We start from the raw sequence: 27,024 nt of genomic DNA on the forward strand, positions 1-27,024 counted from the left end.
CTTAGGCCAGGGTCCCCACCAGGCCTCCAGACTCACGGCTTCCCGGCGTCTTCGCTCCTGCTCCCGCTTCCGGGCCAACTCCCTCTGCTGGTCCAGCATGGACTGGGGCTGGGAGCTCTGGGCCTGGGGGGTGGCAGCGGCAGCCACTGCAGCCGCTTGTTGTTGCTGCTGCTGCTGCTGCTCCTGGCGCTGCTGCTGCTGCTGCTGCTGCTCCTGGCGCCGGCGAGCCTCTTCATGGGCCCGCCGGGCCTGCTCCAGCGCATCCTCATCCTCTCGGCTCCTGGGCAGAGGGTCCCAGTCAGCCTGGGGACTAGTGTGGCCCCAGGAGTCCCCATGCCCCGCCCAGAGCCCTCGCCCACCTCATGCGCTCCTGCCGCAGCCGCTCCTTCTCCTTCTCAGCGTGCTCGGCCTGGGCCTTCAGGGCCTTCTCACGCTCCTCCTTCTCCCGAGCAGCACGGCGAAACTGCTCAAAGCTGTCGCTGGATGACTTGGCTGTGGAGGAGGGGGTTGTTGGATGCTTCTGCACTAGGCTGGCCCAGGAGCCCATGTTCTTGATTTTCAGGTCCTGCAGAACAGAGAGGTTGGGGTGGGTGAGGGGTCTGCTGTGCCTAAAGGGCATAGCAGGGGACGTGCCCAGCATGGCACCTTCCATGGCCAAGGGGCAAACGACACCCATGGACCTCCATCCCGACCTTTTTGGGTGCAACCGGAGTCTTCGGCTCCTGTTTCTGTTTGTCCTTGTCAGGGGCCCCCGGTGGCGGTGCGTTCTGCTCGGGGGGCCGGATCACAGGCCTCCCGACATCCACAGGCTTCATCTCCGGCCCTGGAACATAAACAGCCCATGGGCCCAGGCCCACGGCGGCGCATGGTCCACCAGCCCCACAGCAAGCTCACATCCAACACAGGCCTGGGGACCTGAGCCCTGGCTGTGGGCGGACAGGGCACTCACGCTGGGGCAGATGGACGGGGGCCTTGATGCTCTCCGGGTGCTTGGGGGGTTCCGGCCGCAGCGAGGGGCTGAAGGGCTCACTGCGGATGATGGGTGAGTGGATCTTCTCCTCCTTCACCACCACCAGGGGCTGGGGCTGGACCACGGAGGCTGCACGCAGCTCCTGGGATGGCACAGGCACAGCAGCTGGTGAGGTGAGCAGGTACCCCCGGCCCCGGTCCATGCCTGGCCCTGGAGACTATGGCCCAGCCCTGCCCGTTACCTGCTTCTTAGGCTGGACGTTTTGCTGGGGTGGAGACTGGTGGGTCAGGCTCTGGAACTGTGACATCTGGGGGGAATGTATCATAAGCGGGGAGGGGGCTTCGCGGAGGTGACCTAGGAGAGGGGACAAGGAATATGTCAAGGGGCTGGCTTAGAGCTGCAGGCCCTGGGCCACTTGGGCCCTGAGAGAATTGTCGGGAAGGAAAAGATGGGCTGGACGGAGAACCTGCACATGCCACCCAGGCCCTGGGACAAGGGTGCATCACTCCAGCTCAAGAAAGTAAAGACCCATGCAAGAGACTGGGCCTGGTGAGGACATGACCCCTCCCCCAAAGGGCTGCGTGCCCTGTGTCCCCCTGCACGTGGGTAATAACTCAGTGTGCAGCAGGGCTTTCTGGAGCCCTGTGGCACCAGTCCTGGTGTTTGACCCTCCTGTGTGCATCAGAACCATCTGGGATGCTGTGGCAAACACAGATCCTGACACATGTGGGCTTGGCAGGGCCTGGGCCCTAATACTTTTTAACCCCACAAAGCTCAGCCTGGGTTCCTGGCCCACTTGGATGACAGCAGAGGGTGCAGGACTCAGTCCTGAGGTTGGGGATGCTCAGGACCCTCCCCATGGTCCTAATTCCCCACTCAGCCTGCACGCCCCACAGAAAAGGGAAGCCTGGAATTGGCCTCCACCTGGGCCGAGTGGGGAGCAGGCAGAACAGGGCCTGGAGCTGTCTCTTTTACGAAACAGACCAGCCTGACACCTGCATCCAACCCAAGGCTGGGAAGGATCCAGCAGCCACAGGGACTACTGGGCTCTGAATCACAGTAAGCCAGCACCTTGACACTGCGCAGCTGGAGGAGCTGACTCCTGCCCATTCAACACGTGGCCTCTCTCTGTTGGAATCCCTGCAGGCAAGGGGCCTCACCGCCCATTGACTAGCTCCAGCTCGGGACAGCCACACTGTCCACAAAGGAGGCTGCCTCTCTGCAATGCTTTTGCTCCCAGCCTAGCCTCACACCCATCTCCTTCCACCGTCTGCCAGCACAGGCACCCTTGGGTTCTCCAGGAGTCCTGTTGGCTGGAGGCACCTATTTTCATAGGCCTGGAGCAAACCACAATGCCCCAGGTGTGGTAGATTCTCCTGCCTCTCTAGAGCCAGGACCCACTCCTAATGCCAGAAGACATTGCAGCTGCTTGGAGCCCATAAGGTGGCCAGGCCCACCCTGTCCCCGCAGCCCACTGCCCTGTGTGGCTGGTTTTCCTGGCCTTGACGTCTCCTTCCATTCTAGCACATTGGGACCACTCTGGGCACTGCCATCTCCATTCAGTGCTGGAGGGCCCCAGGTCTGGCCCGCCAGGGATCCACAGGCACACGACTGCAACAGCTTCCCACCCACCTAGGGTGGGAAGCCTTCAGCACCTGCTGAGTCTGACCTGGGCAACAGTAGGCGCCGGGGGCTGTGGTTTATAGAAACCACCCGCCTGCTGGTGGGTTCAGAGGGTGGCTCACGGATGGCTCCTGAAAGCTGGCAGGGTGCCCAGGGATGCCTGTTAAGTCTCTCTGGGAGTCTAACAACTTGGCCTTTGGCCCGAAGCTCCCAGCATGATCCCAATTCACACTCCTCTTGATGCCCCATCCTAGCCTGTTGGGGCTCGAGTCAGGGTCAGGGACCTGAAGGAGAGCTGGCTGGAGGAGACCTGCCTCAGTCCTGGTAGGCGCCCGGTGCACCCAAGTGCTGGCTCTAAATGCCTTGCATTCCGTCTATTACCCCCAAAAGGAGCCTGGTCCTGCTTCGTGTGAGAACACGCACAGCCGCACAGCTGCGAAGCCCAACACCAGTGTTTCCCGAGGAGGACAGGCAGCTGTTCCTGGCTCAGGACACGCAGCGATCCACTTGGCACCTGGCAGCTTTTTTTTTTTTTTTTTTTGAGATGGAGTCTCAATCTGTCACCCAGGCTGGAGTCCAGTGGCACGATCTCAGTTCACTGCAACCTCCGCCTCTCAGACTCAAGCGATTCTCCCGCCTCAGCCTCCCGAGTGGTTGGGATTACAGGTGCCTGCCACCACGCCTGGATAATGTTTGTATTTTTAACACAGACAGGGTTTCACTATCTTGGTCAGGCTGGTCTTGAAACTCCTGACTTCAGGTGATCCACCTGCCTTGGCCTCCCAAAGTGCTGGGATTACAGGCGTGAGCCACCGCACTCGGCCTGCACCCAGCAGCTTTTGTTGAGTTAGGAGTAATCACAGCCCTGCCTTGTTGCTGATTTGCAGGTACCACCTGGTACACGCCCAAGACAGACAGCACCATCTACACTGTTGAGGCCAGGACCCTCCACCCTAACCCTGCAGCACCACATCAGGAGGCACTGGCCAGAACCAGCCAGGACATTTTGGTTACTGACACTTAAGTGCCCAAAAAAGGTGAGAGGGTGTGGCCTGACCAATGCTGTCAATGGGAAAAAGGTGGCCTGGACTGGACTGGAGGCTGGGAACAGGTGACGAGGACAGGTCCCGGGCGGGCTCTGAGCTGCCTTTGAGCTTCCAGCGCAGTGCTCCCCACCATGGTTCTGGCTCTCCCTGAACTTTACTACTCACTCTGCTTTCTAAGTTAGCTGCTACCTGTCTGTGATCACTGCCTCTTGGAAGCATATCCTGACCCCCTTGAGGTGGATCAGGTGCCTCCCCTGGGCCCCTAGCTTCCCCACCTAGCGAGAAGTCACCTAGCATTGTCGTGCTCCTGACTCTAAGTTCTAAGAGGGACCAGAGGAACCTTATTCTGGGCGATCTCGAGTCACAAGCAAGACAGACACCTGATAAACACGCTGCAGAAAGCACCAATGACCCTTCCAGGTCCCCCTCCAAACAGCCAGACTTTGAGGCTCAGCTCTGAACCCACTGCAGCCTAAAGCATGAGTTAACCCTTCCGGCTTCCTGAGGACAAAACTACAGGCCCAGCACCAGCCTCCCTAGAGTCCATAGGTGAGGGCCACTTACCGGTTGAGTAGGGGTCCGACTTGTGGTGCCGGGGTGAATGGTGGTGCTGGATGACTTGCTGAGGCTTGGCAGGCTGCGGTGGGGGTGGCTGCTGGCCCGGGGGCTGGTGGGGGGGCTGCTGGCCCTGGGGTGGTGGGGGCTGTTGGATGTGGGTGGAGAATTGCATGGGCTGCAAGTGCACGGGCCGTGGAGGGGGCTGATGCTGCTGCTGGGGCGGGGGCTGGGGCTGGGGTGGCGGGGGTGGTGGCGGCTGCTGCTGCAGCTGCTGCTGCACAGAGGGGTGGGGTGGGGGCGGCAGGGGGGGCGGGGGCTGGGACTGCACCTTCACGGAAGGGAGTAGCGGCGTAGGGGGCTGCACCTTCTGCAGCTGCTGCAGGTACAGCTGCATCTGCATGGAGGTGAGGGGTGGGGCAGGTGGCTCTTCATCCTCCAGCAATACTTGGGGTGGTTGGGCCATGGGGGGCTGTGGGAGCAGGGGTGGTTGGGTCAACGCTGGTGACACGGCTGGGGGCCGGGCGGGCTTGGGAGGCAGGGCAGCGGCTCGGTTGCTGGGCCGTGACGGCTGCTGGGGCAGTGCGTTGTGCAAAGCTGGAACGACACAATACCGAGGCGATGAGGCCTGAGCACCTGTGGCCCCAGCCTGGCCTTTCTGCTCCATCCTGACCTCATCTGGACTCCACTGGCCTCCTACTGGCCTCCCTCAAACTGGCACTCCCTCCCCACCTACCGTGGTCTCCCACAAACTCCAGAGCAGCAGCCAGCTTCCAGAGAGGGCTTTAGGGCAGTGTCGTCCTGCCCTATGCTCTGTGTCCCCAGCTCCTGCTCCCCATGCTCACAATGGCCCTTCAGACCTCAGTGCAGAGCTTGGTCCCTCACTTGCCCGGCCGTTGCCCAGGCCCCCAGGAAGGTGGCCCTGTCCCCATATCCCCCAGGTGAGTGCTGTCCAGGTTCCACAGGAGGAATCGCATTGCATGAGTGCACCTCCCAACCCCTGATGAGAAAAGCTACAGAGGGGTCGCAGCTCTTCTCATCTAACATGACGCCTGGCCCAGCAGGAAAAATAAGTCAAAATCTAGATTGTTACTCAAATGATCTCAGGTGTTTTAAAAACAAAAACAAAAACAAAAATCTTCTGAATCAACTTGCAAGACCTGTCTTGAAGCATCTCCTTTAACTTCCAAGATGGCCCTGAGAAACCGCGGATCTTCCCTCTAGAGACCAGAGCCGCTGAGGCTAAGCTGCCGCCCAGCCAGAGTACTCAGACACCACATAGGGGAACCGAGGCAGGAAGGGGTCTCAGCCCACACCGGGGTGGGCCACGGCTCACCTGGAGGAGAGACCACCGCGTGCTGGTTGAGATGAGGTGGAGTGCTGTGCTCAGGCGGCTGGGGCAGGTGAGGGGGCAGCTCGGGCTGCGGCAGGTGCAGGATGGGCTGGGTGAAGTGGCCGATGGGGTCAAAGACGCTGCCTGGGAGCTGGGGCTCCAGGACGGGCACCTGGGTGGCAATGAAGGGTGGGGGCGAGGACTTCATCGCCGGGGCTGCCTGCTGAGGCATGGATGGTGGGGGAGGTGGGGGCGGCGGCTGCTGTTGCTGCTGCGGAGGTGGAGGCGGTGGGGGCTGCTGGGGAGGCGGGGGCGGCTGCTGGGGCACAGGAGCCGGGGCCTGCTGCATCTGCTGATGGTGGTGATGATGGTGCTGCAGACAGAAAGACAGACAGACAGACAGACAGACAGACAGGCTGATGTCAGGCAGGCAGAACCGGCCAGGGCCAGACCCAGTTTCCCACATAATGGAGGATGCCCCCTGAGCCCATGTACCTTCTTCTGCTCCCTCCCGGGGTGCCCCTTCTTTTTTGACTTCGGAGCCATCTCTGCAGAGGAAAAGAGAAGGTAGTGAGGCTCTGGGGGAGAAGGTGAGTGAGCTGGCCTTGGATGGAGAAAGAGGAAAAAACAGGGCACGTTCAGGAGGACCAGTGACCCTGAGAGAGGGCAGCCGGGTTCGAAGCGGGATGAGTTGGTCATCACGGGGGAGGGAGAGACATGCGAGGCATCACCTACCCACTTGCCTGCTGTTTTTCCTAGCAGGGACTGTGCCTGAAAAAGCCTCCCCTGCCAAGCTTCAGATCACCACAGCCGCACCGGAAGCTGAGAGCTTGCCCAACGCCTCCCACTATAAAAGGGTCAGTCACTCACTATAGGGACTGAGTGCATGGCCTGGACGGCAACCTGCTCAGTTTTCCACAACTTGTGATGGCTGCAATTGGTCACATTCATCTGACAGTTGAGAAAAGAGGGGCTCTGAGAAGGGAGGAGACTTGTCTAGGGTCACATGGCTAAAAAGCAGCTTCACAGGGGCCTCCAACTGCATGGCCCTCTGAGGCCCACTCCTTTCCATTCTCCAAGGGGAAGCAGAGAGGCTCAGCTGGGGCGAGAGCCACAGGACGGTGAGGAACATATCGGCAAGGGAGAATGCAGAGAGCCCACTCCAGGAGGAAAAAAAAAGGAGCAGGCTGGCCCCCTGGGAATGACCAGCAACTAAAGAGGTAGGTGGACCTCAGAAGTCCCTGCTTTGGGACACAGTCACCATGCTGCAGACAGAAGGCAGCATGTGCCCTCGCTCCTGTGGGCTGACAGCTTGGCACCACAGCGGGGTGGATGGGTCCAGGGTGTGTCTGCCCCGGCGAGGTGTACTCAAGAGCCAGCATGCCCACCTCTGTCCCCACCCCAGAGATTTACACTAAGGGACTTTTGCCAGCTGGATGTCCCCTCACCAAACATGGATGGTGTACAGGCCCCAGTGGGGGACATGAGCCCTGGCCAGTGCTCACGGGCTGGCAGGTCACACAGTCGCCAGCCACCAGATTGGAGGCCGGGCCCATGATATGGCGCCTTTTGGATTCCTGTCACTGAGAAGCACTTCATGGCACTGCCTGGCTTCACCTGAGCTCCTTGCCAGGGTGCTGCCTCTTGCTGCTGGTGTTGGAGGACACATGCTTTGCCCAAATCGAGGCTCCTTCCACTTGGATCTGCTTCGTGGAGGGCCACGCTAAGCTTCTGTGAGGCTTGTGGCCCTCAGTGCAGCAAGACACCAAAAGGGATGGGGAAAGACCTTGTGCCCTGTAAGAGCTCACCACTCCACACGAGACAAGACACGGACACAGACCTCAGCAGCTACAGACACACGTCCTTGTACAAATGACCAGGGGCTGCAACTGGGGACACGGGGGAACCTGGGGCCCCACCTCAAACCTGCATACAGGGCTCAGGACGCTCTGGGTCAGAGTATGACATCTGATGAGAGAGAGACTGGTGTGGGTGAGACATGCCAGAAGGGAAAGCTCGGGTAGATTTGCAGAGTCAGGGCAACAGGGAGTCTGACTGCTGTGGTGCAGCGGGGAGGAACACTGGCTGCAGAGGTTGGCGCCCACAGGACCAGTGAGACCCTGCACACTAGGGAAGCAGGAAGAAAAGGCCATGGCTTCTCTCCCAGCACTAATGCCAGTGTTAGGAGGTGAAGGAGCCATGGTGTCTGGGGGCATGCTGGGCATACCTTGGAGGGGACCTGGGGCAGGAGGCGGAAGGTAGCGGGAAGCAGCAGGGCCACCGTGTGAAATCTGACTAGGAGAAGCCTCGGGGATGTGTCCAGATGCAGAGTTGAGGGAGAAAGTGTGTGTGCAAGGGAAGGACATGCTGGGGCTCGCCTGTTGTCTCGTGGCCTTGGAAGAAACCTTGTTTTTTCAGTTGTAAAAGAGGAATGGCCACTCTAACCCCTCACAGCCTGCAGGCTGTAAGCAAAGGCCCACAGGAGGAGATGTAGGGATAATGTGCAGCAGGGCCTGTGGGGATTCCAGGGGGCATGTCTCAGCTGCCTCGGAAAGGCCACAGGTAATATCCTAGGGACTTGTCTCCAGGGCCCCTTGCAAGTGCTGGGGCCCCCAGGCAAGGCAGGACTAACGAGTGGGGGAGAGGTGCACGGCAGACCCCCAGGACCAGATGACTAAAGGGGCTGGTGGTAGAGGTAGCCCCATCTGGCCCACGTGGTCTGAGCCTTGTGTCGGAGTTACCAGTAAAAGACAAGACAGGAAGTGCACAGCTTCACAACACACCAGCCCCAAGACACCCCCACACAAAACTCTCTAGAAAGGGTTACATGAAGATGGCCTCAAGTACGGTGTGATCTTTATTCCATGACAATCTTCAACTCAACACAAATTTCATCTTTACATAGGATGGTAATTGTACAAAGAAATAAAATGTTTTTTAAAAATCCGATTAAAACACTGATTCCGCCCACCCCCCAGCCCCACTCCAATGAAGGAGGCAGGATGGAGGGTAAGGTCAGGGCAGAGGAGAGGAGTCCCCGCCTGCACTGAGTGGCCGCCTCCCGCTCCTCCTCAGGACCCACAGCCAGCTGGTGCGTTGAGGCCCGGCTGGCACTTCCTGCACAGGAGGCTGCCAACAAGGAGAAGTGAGTGGGCACTGTCCTCTCTGGCTGTTCCTGGGGCACCAAGCACAGGTGACAGCTTAAGTCTAATGTGCTTTCAAGTTCAACCAGCCCTGAGCGTTCTCTGCCAGATGGAAGCCCCATGGGCAAGAAGGAGAGGGTCCCTGGACAGTGAAGTTGAAAGGACCCTGGAGGAGAGCTGGCCTGTGGCTATGGCCCATGTGCACTGTGTGTGTGCGCGTGTGTGTGTGTGGGGCAGGGGCAGCATGCAGGCCTGACACTGGGAATCCAGGCTGCCATTTGGTCCAAGAAAGCAGAATCTTCCCAGAAAGACAATGCCAGCAGCTCCCCAACTGTCCTGTGGGAATCTGGGCATGAAGGCTCTCCCGCCTGCCCCCGTCTCAGCCAGGCGGGACTGCAACAGGAACACAACAGGCACAGGCCAAAGGGCAGCTCAGAATAGTTTGTTTGGCAAACGGAGCTTGACTGGAAGCTGGACGCCCAGAGAGGATCAAGAGCAGCCCAGGAACTCCTGAGCATCAATGCAGGCCCCGGGAGGCTCTGGTGAGGCCAGGGCCAGCCCCTGCTTCCACAGCAAATCTGGGGCAGTTGCAGCTGCTCAAGCCCAGGGAGCTGAGGAGAGCTGCCAGGGCTCCCACGCCGGCGGGGAGCCGGCACCCGAGGGCTTGCCCATGGCGACAGCCCACTTCCAGTTTCAGAAGAAGGCAGGCCTTTAGGAAGCACCCACAATCTACACTTTAAAAAAGGAGAAAAAATGAAAAGCCCCTGAAACGCAGATGCAGTTCCTTAGGGGACTTTTCATGTCAGGCAGTTTTCTGCTGAGATGCTGGATTTGTGACCAAAAAAGGGCCCGTATTTATTTTTAGAGCAAAAAAGCCTATTAGTGCCTCTGGGAGGGCTTGGATGATGTGGCCACCCTTGCCTGCCCCAACCCCAGGGGCTGTCGTTATTCTAAGGGACTGAAGATGGGAAAAATGTTCACACTGTTAACACCAATCAAAGGTGTCCATGGGGCAGTCCCTGAGGGTCTGTGACACCCTCTCCAGTCCACCAGTCCAGATCCGCCCCCCTAGAGGAGGTGGGTGGGGTGAGGTGGGGTTGGGGGATGATGGGCCCAAGGCCCTTCACCAGTGCCTGCCCGGCAGGTCCTGCACACTGCAGCCTGGTTCCAGGAGGTACTTTCCCTATGTGACTTGAGAAGAGGGAGGCCAAAGAAACTGGGGAAATGCCCGCCAGGCAACTTAAGCTTTTGGAAATGCACGGGAACAATGGAGACGGAGGAGGAAAGACTCCAAAAGGCTTAGAGTCAGCGGTGGCTCGAGCCTTATAGGGTATCAGTGAGAAACATGCTGTGGGAAGAGCCTCACTGAGCCCTCCAGGATCTAGAGGCCTTGCCTCTAAAGCTCCCACTCCTTATCTGGGACAGCTCTAGAGGTCAGAGTGTTCTTCTACACACTGAACAAGAGCTCTCCTGGACTAATGTCACTGCGAGGTTCAGGAGGGAAGTAGTTAGGGTCCAAAGTCCCAGAAAAAGAGGGATGGGACAAAGAGAGAAAACATACTTGGGGTCTGGCTTTGCACACAGAGCAGCACCACATGAATGCATGTGTGGGGGATTGTCATCACCCTCCAGGAGATGCCACCCACCCAGAGGACCCCAGAGGACCAGGCAGGCTGGGCAGGACAGCCAGGCAGTCTTTACACAGGGAGGCCCAGGCTGCTGGCCAGGCAGGCAGCCTTCCCGAAGGCGGGACTAGGCGTGTGCTGCTGGACATGACTAATCCACCCCGGGGGACAGGCCCAGGGCTCTGAGGAATTCCATAACTTGATGGAGTCCTGTCCCTTTCACGGAAGAAAATGGACTTAAGCTATAGCTTGCTGGGAAGGAATCTGGAACTGAAGACCGTTTTATTAAGAGTCCGTGTCCAATGATTAGGCAGGACCTACGTAGAGGGAGAGAGAAACCAGTGTGAGAGAAATGGTGTGGAATGTACCATTTAAGTCACAAGAACAGAAGAACTGCAGACCGAGCCAGCCTCCTGCACCCTGGTGGCTGATGGGCACAAGAACAGCACTGGAGACTGGAGCCCTGCCCCGTGCCTGGCTAACCATAGGTAGGGACAGACCCACCACCCCCTTAGAAAGGTCACAGAGGCAGAATGCATGAGTGCCTCGGAAACCACCCCCAGCCTGTTCAGCTTCTACAGAGGGGCTTTGGCCCCCACTACCAAGCTCCACGAGTGCCCTGCCTGTCTGAGCGCACGCCGGCATTTCCTTTACTGCCCTCAAGCGGCTTCTTTTGAATTTGAGTGGTGCCCCTGCCTCGTCCCACCAGACAGGTATGGCAAGCCAACTAGGCCCCTGCTGACTTTGAGCTCATCTCACATCCAGGGGCTGCGCACTGTCTATTCTCAGGGAGGCAATGCCAGCCCTTCCGCCTGGGTCCCCAAGAAAGGAGGTACCAGAATGCAGGATCCCCAGTGGAGGGGAAAGAGCAAACAGCCTCATTTCTGCATTCCTCCAGATCCCCCAAACAAAAAGTTCAAACTCTATAAAAAGCAGAACCTATTATATACACTGTTGAAGAGGAAGAAAAAAAGAAAAAGAAACACATTAAGGAATAAAGTCTTGTCCTTTCTTTCCTTTTCTGGGGCATCCAACATGGCTCCCTGGACCAGGGAGGGGCACTGGGCTTGTTCCCACCCACGCAGCAGAGCAGATGCCTCTGCTGGAGTCACGGATGCAACCGACGTGCTACTACTCCCTGGCCCCTGAGTGCGGGCATGGGAAAAACCCGCCCACTGGCGGCCTCTCACTCCGGGCCACATTCCACAAGGCTCACCCTCACCCGCCCATGAAGCCCCAGAATCCCTCCAGCTGCAAATATTGGGTGTGTAGGGGGGAGTCACCTGCCTGTGCAGACGGAAAGGCTACTGCCCCATCTTCAAGTCTCTTCCTATTCCCCCACCTTCAGGGTTCTCACCCTTCCCCTAGGTAAGCGCCACACTGTGGAGGAGGCAAGCAGCAGGCCTGGAGATGCGACTAAGTGCCTCAAAGACCCTGGGGGTCAGGAAGCTGAGGCTGGTTGTGTGGTAAGAACGCCCCATGGCCTCTGTCTGCACTTCCCAGCTCGAATCTTTCCAAAACATCAAGCATTCCTTTTTCCCCTGGAGCCATTAAGAAACACCCACACACTCCAATCCTGGGAAAAGGAAGCCAGGAGACTAAAATAGCTGGACTGCGCTCCCGCTCCAACTAGAAGACCAGACCAAAGCCCAGGAGGATCTCTCACACCTCCCTGAGACCCTGTCCCAGCCCAGGTAGCTGAGGTGAAGGGGGTATCCCTAAGAGGAATATAAGCTGTGGAGACACCTCGGCTCACAAAGACCTGTGCATGACACTTGGGAAGAGCCAGATGTCAGCAATGTGACAAGTGAAAGCTAGAAGATTCCTAGGACATGCCCTGCCCCATATGCTGGGCAGACCTAACCCCGCTGCTAATGACAGCAAAGCCACAGTACTGTCCACAGCCCACCTGGGACAGTGTCTTCCTCCAGCCTGATCCCCCCAGGTCTACAGATGCCCTAGGGGTGGTGGGAGGGGGGCATTTGTGCCCTACCCCTGCCTGTCACAATACAGAACCCTCAAGCAGCTCCAGGCTTTAGCTGGAATCACAGCTCAATGAAAGACCCCAGCCCAAGCACTAGCTGGAATCAGAGGAAGTGGTAGGGCTGGCCCACTGAACTGCATGCTGCCGGGGCAGAGGGTGGGGAATACATGGTAGCCTGGGACCCAGCTGGGAAAGCAGCACCCACCCCCGCCATCCTCCTCCTGCCTGTGTTCCGTGGCTTCCTGAACTGGAGCCTGGCCGCAGAGGACCACTCCACGCCTGCATCAGTCTACAGCATCCTGGTCTATGGATAGGTGCCAGGAGGAGTGTTCAGTATCACACCCCCCAGCCTCAATCTAGTGACTCTGTTCGGTTTCTTTTGGTGATTCATGTCTCAGGGCCGTGTCAGCGGAACTAACCCCGTAGTATAAGTGACAAAAATAGGCCCTTTCAGGAATTTCGGCTCCAATCCAAATGGAAACACAAGAACAAGGGGGGTTGGGGGAAGCTGCAAATCAATTAGGCCCCAAAATACCAAAGGGAAATAATGTTCCCCCAGCCTGACCCACTCCCCCACTAAGGCAGAGCTGCCTGTAACTGGCCATGGACATCAGGGCTGCTGGACTTCCTGGACCCAGGAGAGCAGCTGCTGAAGGAGCTACGCCCCCTCTGCCACCCCACCCTGAGAATGCAGAGTCCTGTGCAGGACAGGGCAGGAGAAGGCTGCATTTATTGGTGCCAGGATGTGGGTTCCCGCTTCGGGATCTGCCGTACAAAACCCTAGCAGCAACCCCGCCTGAGAGCAGAAGCACCCTGCCGGCCCACGACACAGCTCACTCAGTGCACACAGAAGGCAAAGGAAAGCCCCTGCTGGCCAGGACTGCAAAGACAAAAGGGAGCCAGGCAAAACCCAAGGTGGGGAGGGTGTCTGGGAAGAGGGGAAGGCCAGAGCCCAGGCAGCTGCGCGAGTGGCCAGGGCTGGACCGCCACAGCCTGGGAGCCAGCGGCTCTGAGACAGTAAATCTCGCCCTCCTTCCCGCCAGGACAGCTGTTCCCAGGACTCTCAGATTACTTGTTGCACAATCTTTCCACTTTTTTTAAAGTGGGGGAGTGAAAAAATAATAAAATCTCAGCAGCGGGAGGAGGGGTGTGGGGCACTCACTCAGGAAGCCAGGAGCGTTCCCAACTTCTCTGCCAAAGCAGAGGAGCCCAGAAGAGGGACGCAGAGGCCAAGGGCAAAGGCCACGACCACAGACTGGAAATCAGAATATGATGTCCACAGCCCTCTAAGGTGTCTTGTCTTGTGAGGGCTAAAGTAGCAACCCCATCACAACCATGCCATGTCATTTTAGTTAATCAGGTCCCCTGACAATTTCAGCATCTGGGGTTTCCACTTGGTCACTGAGATCCTTAGATGCAAAGGCTACAAAACCTCCGGTAGGAGCAGTCAGCTAGAAAACAGGAGGTGCAAAAACTCAGAGGAAGGCAAGCTGGAGGCTCGGCTGGCACCGAAAGTGAAAAGTCAGCGGCCACCAGGAATGCTAATTGGATCCAAGAATACAGCCATTCACCCCACTCACTGTGCTGCGAGTGGGGGCCCTAGCTTCGGGTGGCAGAGCCAGCCCTATCCTGGGCAGCCATGGGGTGCAGCGCCTCCTGCTGGCTGATGGATTACAAAAGCAGTGTGGGGAGAGTGCTGGTTAGAGATGAAAGTGTGAAGGATGGCGACAGGGAAGGCCAGTGAGCTGCCCAGGGCATTCTGCACAGTTGTGCTAGAGAATGTGGGCATCTGGAGTCCTGGAGGGTCTTTCAGCCCACTTCAAGGCAAGTCTCCTCACTCACCTGGGAAGCAGAGGGCACCAGGCTGTCCAAGGGAAAAGGAATACTGACGAGACCCGAGGTGCCACCTGCCCCCGCCCCATCTGTGCGCACACACCTCAGAGCAACATGGCTCTCCCCAGCTGCTGTGAGGGGTCCTCAATCTTCCTTGGCACGATCAAGTTATTTACATGCACTGATTATTGACGGTTAGCATTTATTTCTAGTTAGAATAAAATCCCAGGGATGCGACAGGCCCGTGGGAAAACATGCAGGAGTCTACTGCCAAAACACAGGTTTCCCACTGTGGATGCCCATTCCCCAGCCTGCCTGAGACCCTAGGGCCAGCTCTCAGGTGGTCTGCAGCACGCCAGCTCACTGACGCAGCTGCACCAGCCTAGTGGCAACCCCGTTGGCCATAAACACAGGATGTTAGCTCCATCGCTCAGCAGGGGCTGGTCGCCAGGCCTCCTGGGCACCATGGCTCCCTCCCTATCCTCTCCTCTGCGCCAGCCTGAGCATCTGTGCCCCTGAGAATAATGAGGAAAGTGCACACTTGGAGGAGAGCAGACCCTCTCCACTCCCACCTGGCACCCAGAATCGCTACCTGCCTCCACCTCCCACTGAGGCTGCTGCTCAGAAGGTGGGCTCTAATGCAGAACCCAGGGTCCGACGTGCAGGCCCACAGGGCTTGAAGAGAAGGGACTGTTAGTTAGAATTGCAAGAGAGACACGCCAAGTCCAGGTGCGTGTGGAGTTAGGGCAGATTCAAGAGCAGCCAACACAGCAACGAGCACACTCTGGGGAGGAGCAAGCAATGGCCGGGGCCCAGCTGATGGCAGGGGCCAGCAGCAGACTGCTCCATATCCACCAGAAACCAGCGAAGTGTCTCCCTGAAGCGGCCGCACTGCATGTGACTGTGATATGGGGAAGGCCCTAGGGACACGAAGTCTCCTCTGGGGCACAAAGCTGGGTACGGTCACCTCAAGGTCAACAGCACAGCCTGGGCCCCCATGCCCACAGTCCTCATGGCCCAGCCTCGCCACCCACCATCCAGGGCTCCGCAGTGTCAACGCCCTTGGCCATCTGTCCTCCATGACCAGCCCCTGGCAGGGACAGCATGACGGACAGGCTGAGAGAATGGACACTGCTGCACAGAATGCAAGGCTATCCATGGCCCCAGGGAGACGACACAGACAGGCAGACAGAGGAACCCAGCAAGTTCTGGGATGGCCGTCTCTGGGCTCTAGCATCCTGGACACAGGACTGAGCTGGTGCCGGGCACAGGTGGGAGGAGTTTGGTAAGACACATAGGACACAAGTCACCTAACCTGTTTCGGAGTCTTCGCTGTCAGAGGAGCTGGACTCACTGGAGCTCTCCGACTCTGAGGATGAGAAGCCCTTCATCTTGGAGGAGCCGGCAATCACATCAACTTTCTCAGCTGCAACCCAAGCAATGGGAGCTGGTCAGGCAGGGCCATGGCCCAGGAGGCCGCTCTAAGCCACATGCACACCCCATCCATCTGGAGGAAGGACCAGTGAGGAGCCTGTGCACGGTGGGCCCAGGGGCTGCTCCTAATTGCCAGCTGCCACTCCCAGAACTCACGTGGCCCCACAGTTCCCATGGGTAGACTGCGGACATTGGGATTTCAAGGTTCCTTCAGTCTCTCAAAGTTCCCTCTGGGGGGTTTATCAGGGATTCAAGAGACCAGGCAGAGGGGTAATTTCCTAACACAAGGTACTGCTGGGCATGAGGCTTGGATTCTCCCAGTTACTGTTCTGACAGGGGAAGAAGAGGATCCAAAAGGAACATGCTGCCCAGAGGTAAGGCAAGGCAGGGAGAGACCCCAGGGGGTCTCTCAACACAGCTGTTCAGACACACGCCGGAATCATCATGTGGTGTGCCCCAGGTAGGGGCCCAAGGATCCCAAGAGCCAGTCTGGGCTGGGGACAAAGACTGTGCAATGCCCTGACACCGGATCCTAAGTCCTCAGAGGAAAGCCGTACGCCAAGATGAGCTGTGTGACACAAAACAGCTGCTTGGAAGAGTCCAGAAAGGATGCCACACCTAACTGTCCCTGCTAGAGAGGGACAAAGGCCGGTTCAGTGCTGCATTAACCATCGGTACACAGGTCCTGGGACCCTGCAGACCCGCCTTTCCTCCCTCCCCAAAGAGGCCAGAGGAAGACTCAGCAGCAGGCAGCCTGGGTCGAAAGCAGCTCTGGTTTAGAACACAGCTTCAGGCAACAAGGTGCAGAGGGGCCCCAGACACCACCAGTCAGAGATCTAGAAAGACACTGACAGCCTAGGGGCGAGGGTGACGTCACAACCTTTCAGAGATTTCTGTGTCAAGAACACAAATATTATAATTGGAAAAAAAAAGCGCACAGAGAGTAGACTGAGCAAGGAGGGAAGTTACTGAGGGGACCCACAGAAGGATCCCCACGCCCAGAGGGCCCAAGCACACCTTGAGGTTTCCTTTTCTTCCGCAAACAGGAGGTGACATAGCGCTCCAGCTCACGCAGTGTGGACGGCTTCAAGGTCTCAAAGTCGATCTCAATCTCATCGGGGTTGGAGTTCTTCAGCGAGGGCTCCCGTGACTGGATGATGTGCACCACACGGCCCAGCTTCTCGCCGGGGAGCTTGTTGATGTCCAGGCTGAGCTGCCGCTTCTCCTCATAGGACATAGGCTTGCACTTGTCCTCTTCCTCCGACTCATACGTGGGAGGGGGCTTGCTCTTCATGGGCGCTGGCTCCTTCTTGCTATGAAGGGACGATGCACACATCATCAAGAACGGGCCCCCTGAGGACGCCAGGCACTCATTCCTCCACATGTATGTTGGGGTGAAGGGGTGCCAGGGGCGCCCTTCCCATACCCCCCACCCACCGGCCTTCACAGGAAACGGGGAATTGGCAACTCAATCTCTGGGAGCACCCAGTAGAGACTGAAAGTCAACTGTGATTGCAGGCTGCCTGAGTGGGGGTTGTGCTACAGCCCCATCCTTGCCGCCCATCCCCCTCAACGAAACATGGTGAGCTCCGAAGGCTCATCCTACAGAAAGGGGCAGAGACAGTGCAGCTAAGTCCTGTGTGCAAATGGCCACCAGCCTGGCCTGTGGAGTCACGCTGCAGAGGGGCAGCCTCCGCACCCAACGAGGACGGGGAGGGGCAGTGGCCCACACAGTCTCAGAGCAGGCCCTGGAAGGAGAGTCCCCACCCAGGGCAAACTCAGGGGACACAGACCTCGCACTGCTGTTGCTATTATTCTTCTTTGTCTTTTTGGGAGGAGGTTCCTTGGCTTTGCTTTTTTTATTCTCTTCCACTTCCTCTTTCCTTTTGTGCTTTTCTTTTTTCTTTTCCTTCTTGTCTTTCTCCTTTTTCTTTGGTTTGTTCTGCTGGGGCTGAGAGAGGGCTGCAAGCTGCTCGTGCACGGCTTTGAGCTATGGACCAGACAGACAAGACACACACTCAGGGCTAAGACCACTTTTCTGTCACCCAAGACCCAGGCGACTGCTCCAAAAAACATGCACCTGGGGCATCAGGGTGTGTAGGGGAGGCAGGGGGAGGGAAGGCCCCCAGCTCTGCACCTGTCATGTTAACCAGATTCCTAACAAGCCTATCTCCACCCATTCCCTCAACTCCAAAGATTGCCAGTGTCCTCCTCAACAGAGGAGCTGATCAAGCCGACAGACACTAAGTCTCACAGCCATCCTGATCCCAGAAGGAGGGCCCCTAAGAAGCTAACTAAGAGCATACAGACACGTCAGGCACGAAGGGCCTGATGACTGGCTATAGGGAGAGGAACAACCAGGTAGCCCCAGGAGAGGCGAACATCCTGGCTCAACCTCCTCCTTCCAGACATTGAAAGGATCAAGCCACCTCCTCTCTGCCCAGAAAATGGCCACGTCACTCCCCATCCCCAACTGCAAGCTCAACACAAATATCACACATACGTGCATGATCAACATGCACTTGACCTAGCAGAGGGGAAAAGGCCACAGGCGGTCCAGTGAAAATTCTGCTCCCTTGGGAACTCAGAGCCAAGAATATCTCTTAGAAACTTCGGGGGAGGCCACCCTGGTCCATGGACTCTGGGGATTAAGAATGGAGCCACCAACATCCTCACCTGCTCCTGGAGCTCAGCTAGCCGCTGGGCTCGCTCCTCCTCAGAGTCATCAGTCGAACTGTCACTGTCCGAGGAGCTATCGCTGCTGCTGTCGCTGGACGAGGGCGGGGCCACAACCTTGGTGGGAGGGGGCACTGCCGGGGAGGACACGGCCACCACTGGTTCCTCAGGCTCATCTGGCATCTTGGCAAAGCGCATTTCGAACACATCCTGGTGAGAGAAAGACACGCTGTGAGGGCTGCTGGGTACCCAGGCCACAGCCTAGCATCACCTGGCCTCACTGGCTGCTGGGGCCAACTCAACAGAAACCAACCGAGGGCGAAAGAGGATGGTGATCCTCTCTGCCGCCAAGATGGGGGGAAGGGCCTCCGAAAACTCTTGCAACACTCCTCTCAAATCTCACTTTGAAGAGCAAGGTGGTCCAGATGTAGCCAGGCACTTACTCCCTAGAGAACACAGCCAAGGTAAAGACATGAGACCCAGGCCACCAAGGCAGCCAGCCCACTGAAGTCTGGGGGTGCTTGACAGATGGCACTGGGTCAAGGGCACCCCCAAACCGCAAAACAGCCAAAGCTCCCGCCAGGTGCGTGGTGGGGAGCAGGAGTCTGTGGCTTGAGAGGGTGTTCGAGGCAGAAGACACAGCACGTGCTGTGGGAGTGTGCCTGCCACAAGCACACCTCCTCTAGGGGACTAGGCTCTGTTGTAGCAGACACGGCTCTAAGTTGGTCTCCTCATTCCTCAGATCGTCCCTGCAGCACTTAACCAAGCAGGGCTGCACCACTGGAGGAGGCACCTCCAGCGCACGCGGGACAAGGTAAGATAAGTTTAGGCAGCAGGTGTGGGGCACTGAGGACAGGCTGCAGGAGGGAACCACTGTGCGCAGGAGACCCTAAGACCTTTCAACCTAAGATCCAGTAATTAGATGGAACCACATGGGGTCATGTAGCTCAGGGAACAGCAGCCACACATGGACGCTGGGTCTGGCCACACATACTGCCAGCCAGCTGGCAAGTCCCTGCCCTACCCTGGGGGCGCTGTGCTCAATCCAGTGATGGCTCAGGACAGAGGCAGAAGCACAGGCCTCGCTTCCCAGCAGAATTCTGGGACCTGCTTTAAACCAGGAATAAACTGATCATCGTGGAAACACACCATGGCAAGGACCTTCCCCCAAATGTGTGTCAATGCTTCAGAGAGGACCGTAGCCCTGGAACCCCATCCTGATGGCTCAGGAAACACTTCTTGAGGCTTCCTCTCCCACGCTGCTGGAGCAGACATCCCATATAACTGTGGTGTTGATTCCCTCCCCTCCAGGCCACACGGAGCATGACTTCCTTTAGCCAGTAACTTTCTTTCTTTTTATTGAGACAGTCTCACTCTGTCACCCAGGTTGGAGTGCAGTGGCACAATCTCAGCTCACTGTAACCTCTGCCTCCCAAGTAGCTGGAATTACAGGCACACACCACCATGCCCAGCTAATTTTTGCATTTTTAGCAGAGACAGCGTTCTACCACGTTGGTCAGGCTGGTCTCCAACTCCTGATCTCAACAGATTCACTTGCCACGGCCTCCCAAAATGTTGGGATGACCAGCGTGAGCCACTGCGCCTGACCCAGTAACTTTTTCTTTCTTTCTTCCTTCTTCTTTTTGGAGATAGGGCCTTGCTCTGTTGCCCAGAGTGGAATGCAATCAGTGGCTCAATCATGGCTCACTACAGCCTCATCTTCCTGGGCTCAAGAGATCCTCCTGCCTCAGCCTCCTGAGTAACTGAGACCACCATGCCAAGTTTTTGTGCAGACAGGGTTTTGCCATCTTGCCCAGGCTGGTCTCCAATTCCTGGGATCAAGGGATCCTCCCACGATGTGGCCTAGAATGTAGCCTGAGGCCTACAGTGAAAAGTGCCAGGATTACAGGCATGTGCCACTGCACCCAGCAAATAACTTTATTCAGAAATAACTCCTTGAGCAGGTCTGAGGCAAGGAAGAAGATACACAAGAAGGGATGACCAGAGACCATCACCAGTTAACCTGCCAGGAGTAGGGCCCAAGGAGGAAAAGGTGGGGGGTTTCACATCAGACTGGAGGCCCTAGTGAGAGAGTAAGACAGATGCCTAGCCCTGCAGCACCCAGCTATGTGCCAGGTGGGTAGTGTTCTGGATGTGGGTGGTCTCAGGTCCCAAAATGACTCCAAGAGGCAGCTGGGGCCACAAGAGCTTCTGGAAGAGCCAGGCCTGCTGCCAAGCAGCAGGGAGCAGGTTAGAGAAGTGGGCCTCAGAAGTGTCAAGACATCATGAAGGGAGATAATCAGCTCTGCCTCCCAGGACAGAGGGAGTGCCCTCTACTGAGTGGTAGCTACTGCAGTGAACTAGTCTGTAAGCCTGGGCCAGCTTTGAGACATGAGGATGTCCTTGTTCCTCCCCACCAAGTGATGACTGCTGTGTAAATGGTGGGGTGGGGGCGTATAGCATTCACTCTGAGGCCTCCTTCCATTCCCTGGGTGCCCATGGCCCTGGCTCTCCAAAGGCCCCAAGAACAAAGAGCAAAGAATACAAGACACAAAGCCAGCTGGGATGAGAAACTAACATTGGTGGGACTGGGAACTGCCAGCTTCCTGGCGTGTCCAGTTGCGTGACCCCGTCATCCTTCACTTTCTCTTGGATGTGAGAACTGCTGTTGTAGCCTGAGTGGAGGGCACCCTGGGAAATCCACAAGCCAGCGGGCCCAGGGCTGCTGTAGGAAAACCTTGCTGTGTGGCTGCAACACTCACATGTCCCCAAGTAACAGCTTGATGGTAAACAGCAATGACAAGTTCCCTGTTCAAGGAGCTCACACTCTAGTTGGAAACAGAAAACCGAATGAATACATGGCAGCAATGGGTTGCCATGAGCTGGAAGTGTGCTAAGACCTAAGAGTGAAAGAACACAGTCAAGGGTGCTGTGGGGCCAGCGAGAGGAGAGTAAAACCTGATTCAAGATGCACCCAGGGCAAGCCTCTCACAAGGGAGGATGGTGATGGTGAGGGGTAGCAGGCACCAGCATCCACCATGGAACACTGAGTGCAAGCATTCTGTTGGACTGACAGAGACCCAGCTGAGGCCCAGCTCCCTGCCCGGCATCCCATAACCTACACCCCACTCCTCTGGAGGTCTGGCTCTGAGGTCATGCTTCTCAGTTTCAGCACACCCCACTGGTTTCAGACAAGTATCTTGGCTGTCAGGCGGTGGAACACAGGTTTTCTCAAGGACCTCAGAATTTAGAGGCTGAGAGAGAAAAATAAAGTGGCTCCTTTTCCAAGTAACTTTCCAGATAAATCCCACTTCTTGGGCCCAGCCAAATTAAGAGACCCAATTAAGCAGGTCCCAACAGGTCTTGAAGAGGTGAGCAAGGGCTGGGGCTTTGTCCCTCCCCTTACCTGATGGAGAATTTGCTCTCTACCCCATGTTGATGCAGAGAAAGTAGAGAGAAGTAAGAAAAACAAAGGCTGAAATGCCACAAACACAACTGCCCACTGAAGAGAAGCCTGCCCTGGAACCCTCCACATCAACTCTGCTGCTCAAAGAGAAACACCTCCGCCAAGCACTGGCAGAGAGGTACCCCTCCCCAGGGCAGGCAAAGCAGGCTGGGCCAGAGGCAGCCCACCCACAGCAACCCCTACCCCTTGCCTGCACTGGGCCCCCCTTAAGAGTGAGGCCTGTGTCTAGTCCAGTCCAGCACCTGTAGCCCGTGTGTAGAAGAAACTCTTCTGCTGCAGGGTCTGTGGTGTGACAGACATCCCAGTGGCCTTGGTAAACTCTACATTCAGGCAGGTTTCCCAGAAGAAGAAAAATGCAAAAAACACTTAAAACCCAAAAATCTTTGTTGGAGAAAATCTGTGAAAAGGAGGTGGCTCCAGGGTGCAGGAGAGGACAGGAAAAATGAGATAAAAATGAAGAAGAAAGGGATAGAATGCATCAGAAGGTGCTTTCTCTTTTCTTTCTCTTAGTAAAGTAGCTCAAAACAGTCACCTGTGGTGCTGGGAGAGAATCTGTTTCTGCTGAGTTCTTCCTGTGAGGGTAGATGAAGGGCATGGGTATCAACGTGGGCAGTGTGGGCAAAAGCTGTGCCCCTGTCTTCTCAAGAGAGTGGGAGAGAGGGAGCGATGGAGGAGCTTAAGGCACAAATCTGAGGGCGCCACTGCCACTGGGCAGCACTGAACAAAACCTGCATTCAAATTTAAAAGCCTGGCCGGGCATGGTGGCTCACGCCTGTAACCCCAGCACTTTGGGAGGCTGAGGCAGGCGGATCACGAGGTCAGGAGTTCAAGACCAGCCTGACCAATATGGTGAAACCCCGTTTCTACTAAAAATACAAAAATTAGCTGGGTGTACTGGTGGGCGCCTGTAATCCCAGCTACTCAGGAGGCTGAGGCAGGAGAACTGCTTGAACCCAGGAGGGGGAGGTTGCGGTGAGCTGAGATCGTGCCACTGCACTCCAGCCTGGGCGACAGAAAGAGACTCCATCGCAAAAAAAAAAAAAAAAGGGAAAGAAATTTAAAAGCCTCAACTCCTTCAAGGATGGGAAATGCAAACATGAATGATGAAGGGGCAATGTTATTTGTGAAGAAGGCACACAGACACTACCAAAGTGAAGAGAGGGCAACAACTCCCCAAGTCACAGAAAATAAAACTAAGGAACAGGCCAGGTGCCATGGCTCATGTCTGTAATCCTGGAAGTTTGGGAGGCTGAAGTGGGTGGATCACCTAAGCCCAGGAGTTTGAAACCAGCCTGGGCAACACAGTGAGACACCATGTCTACCAAAAAATACAAAAATTAGCCAGGCATGGTGGCACACGCTCACTGTTCTAGCTATTTGGGAGGCTCAACTGAGCACAGCAGGTTGACGCTGCAGTAAGCAGAATGAGACCCCGTTTCAAAAAAAAAAAAACAAACAAACCCTAACAAAAAGTAGAAACAAAAAGCCCCAAGCCCGAGCATGCATTTAAATAACAAGAGACACATTCATACTAGTAAGAAAGAGCCCAACAAACTTCACAAGGGAAGTGTTTATCCTACCTCAAGAGTTTGAGCACGTGTCCTCTGAAGCCAAGGCAGCCCCTGATCCACGGAGAACAGGAGACACAGTGCCTTGGGTCCAGTGGGAGCAGGTATGGGGTGCTATGGTGGGGAGTCTGGGACAACACGAGGACCTAGTACAGCTAGGACGCAAGCAGGCAGTGGGGCTCTGGTGACCTCTGCCTGGCACAGATCTGCAGGTCACCAAAGGCTTTCCAAGTCCTCACTTCTGCCCTGGAAGCAGATGGCTGTGAGAGGCAGGAGTGCAGAAGTCTGCTGAGGCCTACAATGAGCACACCAGCACCTCATGACGGCAGGTGGCCCCGCCCACAGCCTGCTCTGACCTTGAGAACAGAAGCAACCCCTGGCCTCGGGGAGAAGAGGCTGGGAATTTTTATGATCATTTATCTACAGTTTTAAATAATTTAAAAAAGAAGATGGGTCTGTAATCCCAGCACTTTGGGAGTCCGAGGCAGGTGGAATACTTAAGCCCAGGGGTTCCAGAACAGCCTGTGCAACATGGCAAAACCCCACCTCTTTAAAAGAGGCAAAATTAGTTGGGCACGGTGGTGCAAGTCTGTAGTCCCAGCTACTCGGGAGGCTGAGGTGCGAGGATCGCTTGAGCCTAGAAGGCAGAGGCTGCCGTGAGCTATGATTGTGCCACTACACTCCAGCCTGGGTGACAGAAGGAGACCCTGTCTGTTTCCAATAATTAAGACGGCCCCCCCCCACCCACACACACAAAAAAAGATGATAGTACTAAATACTGACTTTATTCTCCAAAATTTTTAACCCAATCTTATTAACCAAAGAAAGCCGTTTTTTTAAACTTACATATTTTTCCTTTTTTAAAAAAATAATAGTTTACACATCTATGCTGTCATCTCCCCTCCCCGTCCACACGTGTATTTCACATTGTGCACCACCCAGGCTCTCAACTTGAAGGAAGTGGCCCAGGACCCCCCATCAGAATTGTGGCCATGTGGAAAAACCACCACTCTGCAGCTAGAAGGCTCTTAAGGCTCTGGTGGAAAGATGTCCACAGTGCAGATGTCCTCAGCTCACAACTGTGACAGCGCCTACTTGGCAAGAGTGCCCCCCACCCCCGAACCACTTGAGACAGGTGTGTTTTGTAGGAGAGACTGGGCCATGCACAACACACACCTGCTCTTCCAGCCAAAAGCAAATGAGTGCTGGCGGATGATGGGGGAGGGGGCCTGCAGTGGAACACCCACTCTGCTTTAACTGAATAATCTCAACTTAAAATATGTACACTAGGCTGAGTTAAGGCACTTTTTTAAAGCAACATGGCATTATCCCAAGGAAAGTGACAGAAAAAAAACTGCCAAGGCCCACAGAGGTGTGATCCCACGAGGACCTCAGCTCGCTCTGCTGAGGGTGGCTGTGCCCTCCCAAGCCTCACCTGGAGCTTGCGGGCCATGGCCACCACCTCGTGGTCAGGAGGGTTGTACTTATAGCAGTTGGAGAACATCAATCGGACGTCAGCACCAAACTCCTGAGCATCACGGTACTCACGGGCCTCCAGTTTAGACTGGAAAACAAGACAGGTCCCTGTTAGCTGTGTCTGCCCAAGTGACCATGGAGAAGTAACTGGCAGCAGACGAAAGAGCTGCCTAGAGGAGCAAGTTGGTTTCTTGGCTCTCAGTTTTGTCAAGACTCTAGTGGGGGACAGGCCATCATCCCAGTTCTCAGCCTCAGGGCTGGGACTGGCCCTGCCAGCATCCCAGCTCATCTGCCTGGCTCACAGGCAGGTAGACTCAGAACCCACAGGAGGTGGAGCCTGAGCCAGAACTGAGGGGGAGAACTGATGGAGAGGGCTGGGCCCAGCTCATCATGATGACACAGTACAGGAGCTCGTCAAACGGACACAGCACTGTTCTTTGCTCTGCCTGCCCCATGTTTGGGACTCCACTCCCAGAAGAAGACACACGTAGTTAAGTTTTAAAACCAAAAAGGTCTCAAAACACTATGGTGAAAATGTCGGCACTTACAGCGTGCCTCCCACACAGAGGAGATAGCAAGGCCTTCCCCACCACAAAGAGGCTGGCAAGGCCGCCAAGTCCCAAACTCTCATGGAGCATCTACTGTGTGGGCAAGGTACCCGGGGCCCCAGGCAACCAAGGCCAGAGGGCTTGTCTTGCTTTTCTTCAGACTAGGGGAAGGGGTAGCACAGCCATCCACAGCCACAATGGCCAAGCACGGGGTCTCAGAGCATGTCCCACAGTGGCCAGCAGGGGGCGCTCAGTTTCTTCGAGTTGACAGGAAAAGCCCACGCAGCCACCGTTCCAGGCCTAGGCCTCCTCTTGGACTGGAAAGGCTAGGAAGGCTCTGATGTGGAGGGACAGCCTGCCCACCTTGTCCCTCCACTCAGGCACATCTCGCTCACCTTGATTGTGCTCATGTCCATGGGGTGCTTGATGATGTCACAGTAGTCGTGCAGGCCCAGCGCCTCCACGTCCACAGGCTTGTAGAAGGGCCAGGCATAGGCGGCGTGCTTCTTGGCAAACATCTCCTTGAGGATGCCGCTGCAGCACTTGAGCTGCTCTGAGACCTTGCTGCTCTTCTCTGGCGCTGGGTGCTGCTGAGAGTCGGGCACGTCCTTCTTTGGAGGTTTCACAGGCCGGCTGCTCTCCCGCCGCTGGCCCAGCTTGGTGGTCTTGGGCTCCGGGGGCAGTGAGGGTGGCTCGTGAATGGGGTCGATGGTGGTGGGGGTGGTGGTGTCTGCTTTCCTCTTCACTCCTTTCTTTGTCTGCCAAGAACACGGACGCCAACAGGCACAGTCAGAAGTGGCAGCCAGCACAGCTGCCCTCAGGGTCACCCCCAAAGCCATGCCCTGTCTAGGGGCCCGACATTCACGCAGGATGGACCCAAAGATAACTGCACAGGCAAAGGGCCAAGGACAGGCAGACGGTGTCCCACCACTCTGCTCTGCAGCTGGGACAGGACCTGCCTGTGGCAGGAGAAAGCATAAAACTGTGTGCTCACTTGGAAGCCAAGGGACCTCTGGAGGCTGCTTACTACCTAACACTAGGGCCTCTTCCCAAGTGCCCAGGGGAGGCACAATTCAGAGACTATTTAGATGGCACATCTGCAAATATGTACAGTCTAAATTAGAGAGGGGCAGGGGGGCAGGAACCCACTAGGAGGTGTGACACAATTATGGGATCTTTTGAGTCAGCAGGGCAGCTGCTTCTGGGCTGCAATTTCAACACAGCAAGATCTCCCCAGAAACACCCACCAGTGCCCAGGACCCAGGACAGGCTTTGTGTAAAGCATGGGCAAGGACAGGGTTGCTCTCCTCCCTGGTGACAGCAGCCCTCCAGAGTCCAGGACACTCACCTTCACAGGCTGTGGGGTGGCTGCGATGATAGGTGGGTGGCTCTGTACAGGCTGGGGAGCTGGAGCGGGTGGGGGTTGTGGCTGGGGGGGCACCGGCGGGGGTGTCTGCAGTGGCTGGGGAGGCACCACTGTCATGACAGGGGTCTGGACGATGAGGTCTGGGGTGACGGCAGGGAAGGGGTGAGGCGTGGCCTGCACAGGAGGAGGATTCGGCTGAGGGGTCTGGGTCTGCGGAGGAGTTGATGCTTGAGTTGTGTTTGGTACCGTGGAAACGCCAGGTTTTGCTGTCCCTACGAATCATAATAAGACAGGGAGTTACAGGCCACGCTAACGTCCACATGCTGGTTGACCTTGTGGGGACACACAGCACACACAGTGAGCGCACATCTGCGTGCT

The 27,024-nt window shown here is 56.6% G+C and overlaps 1 protein-coding gene across 4 annotated transcripts in view; it reads right to left on the bottom strand.

Moving 5' to 3' along the window:
- The window catches only part of BRD4 (bromodomain containing 4), a 99,844-nt gene that overhangs the window by 3,107 nt on the left and 69,713 nt on the right, over window positions 1–27,024 (bottom strand). For 2 of the 4 annotated variants that reach the window (XM_045379704.3, XM_074026195.1), the window contains exons 5-19: window positions 26,629–26,918; window positions 25,676–26,038; window positions 24,692–24,820; window positions 18,223–18,432; window positions 17,340–17,536; window positions 16,564–16,859; window positions 15,428–15,538; window positions 6,023–6,075; window positions 5,531–5,900; window positions 4,204–4,791; window positions 1,212–1,324; window positions 950–1,112; window positions 693–823; window positions 360–565; window positions 37–280 (exon numbers count right to left, since the gene is read on the bottom strand). In XM_045379704.3, the coding sequence (XP_045235639.1) occupies window positions 37–280; window positions 360–565; window positions 693–823; window positions 950–1,112; window positions 1,212–1,324; window positions 4,204–4,791; window positions 5,531–5,900; window positions 6,023–6,075; window positions 15,428–15,538; window positions 16,564–16,859; window positions 17,340–17,536; window positions 18,223–18,432; window positions 24,692–24,820; window positions 25,676–26,038; window positions 26,629–26,918 (3,464 nt within the window). Of the gene's footprint in view, window positions 1–36; window positions 281–359; window positions 566–692; window positions 824–949; window positions 1,113–1,211; window positions 1,325–4,203; window positions 4,792–5,530; window positions 5,901–6,022; window positions 6,076–8,353; window positions 10,613–15,427; window positions 15,539–16,563; window positions 16,860–17,339; window positions 17,537–18,222; window positions 18,433–24,691; window positions 24,821–25,675; window positions 26,039–26,628; window positions 26,919–27,024 lie in introns of those variants that run through there. The other 2 variants (XM_045379706.3, XM_074026196.1) reach the window with 1 other exon arrangement.

Source organism: Macaca fascicularis, chromosome 19 (assembly GCF_037993035.2).
Source record: "Macaca fascicularis isolate 582-1 chromosome 19, T2T-MFA8v1.1".
Lineage (NCBI taxonomy): Eukaryota > Metazoa > Chordata > Mammalia > Primates > Cercopithecidae > Macaca > Macaca fascicularis.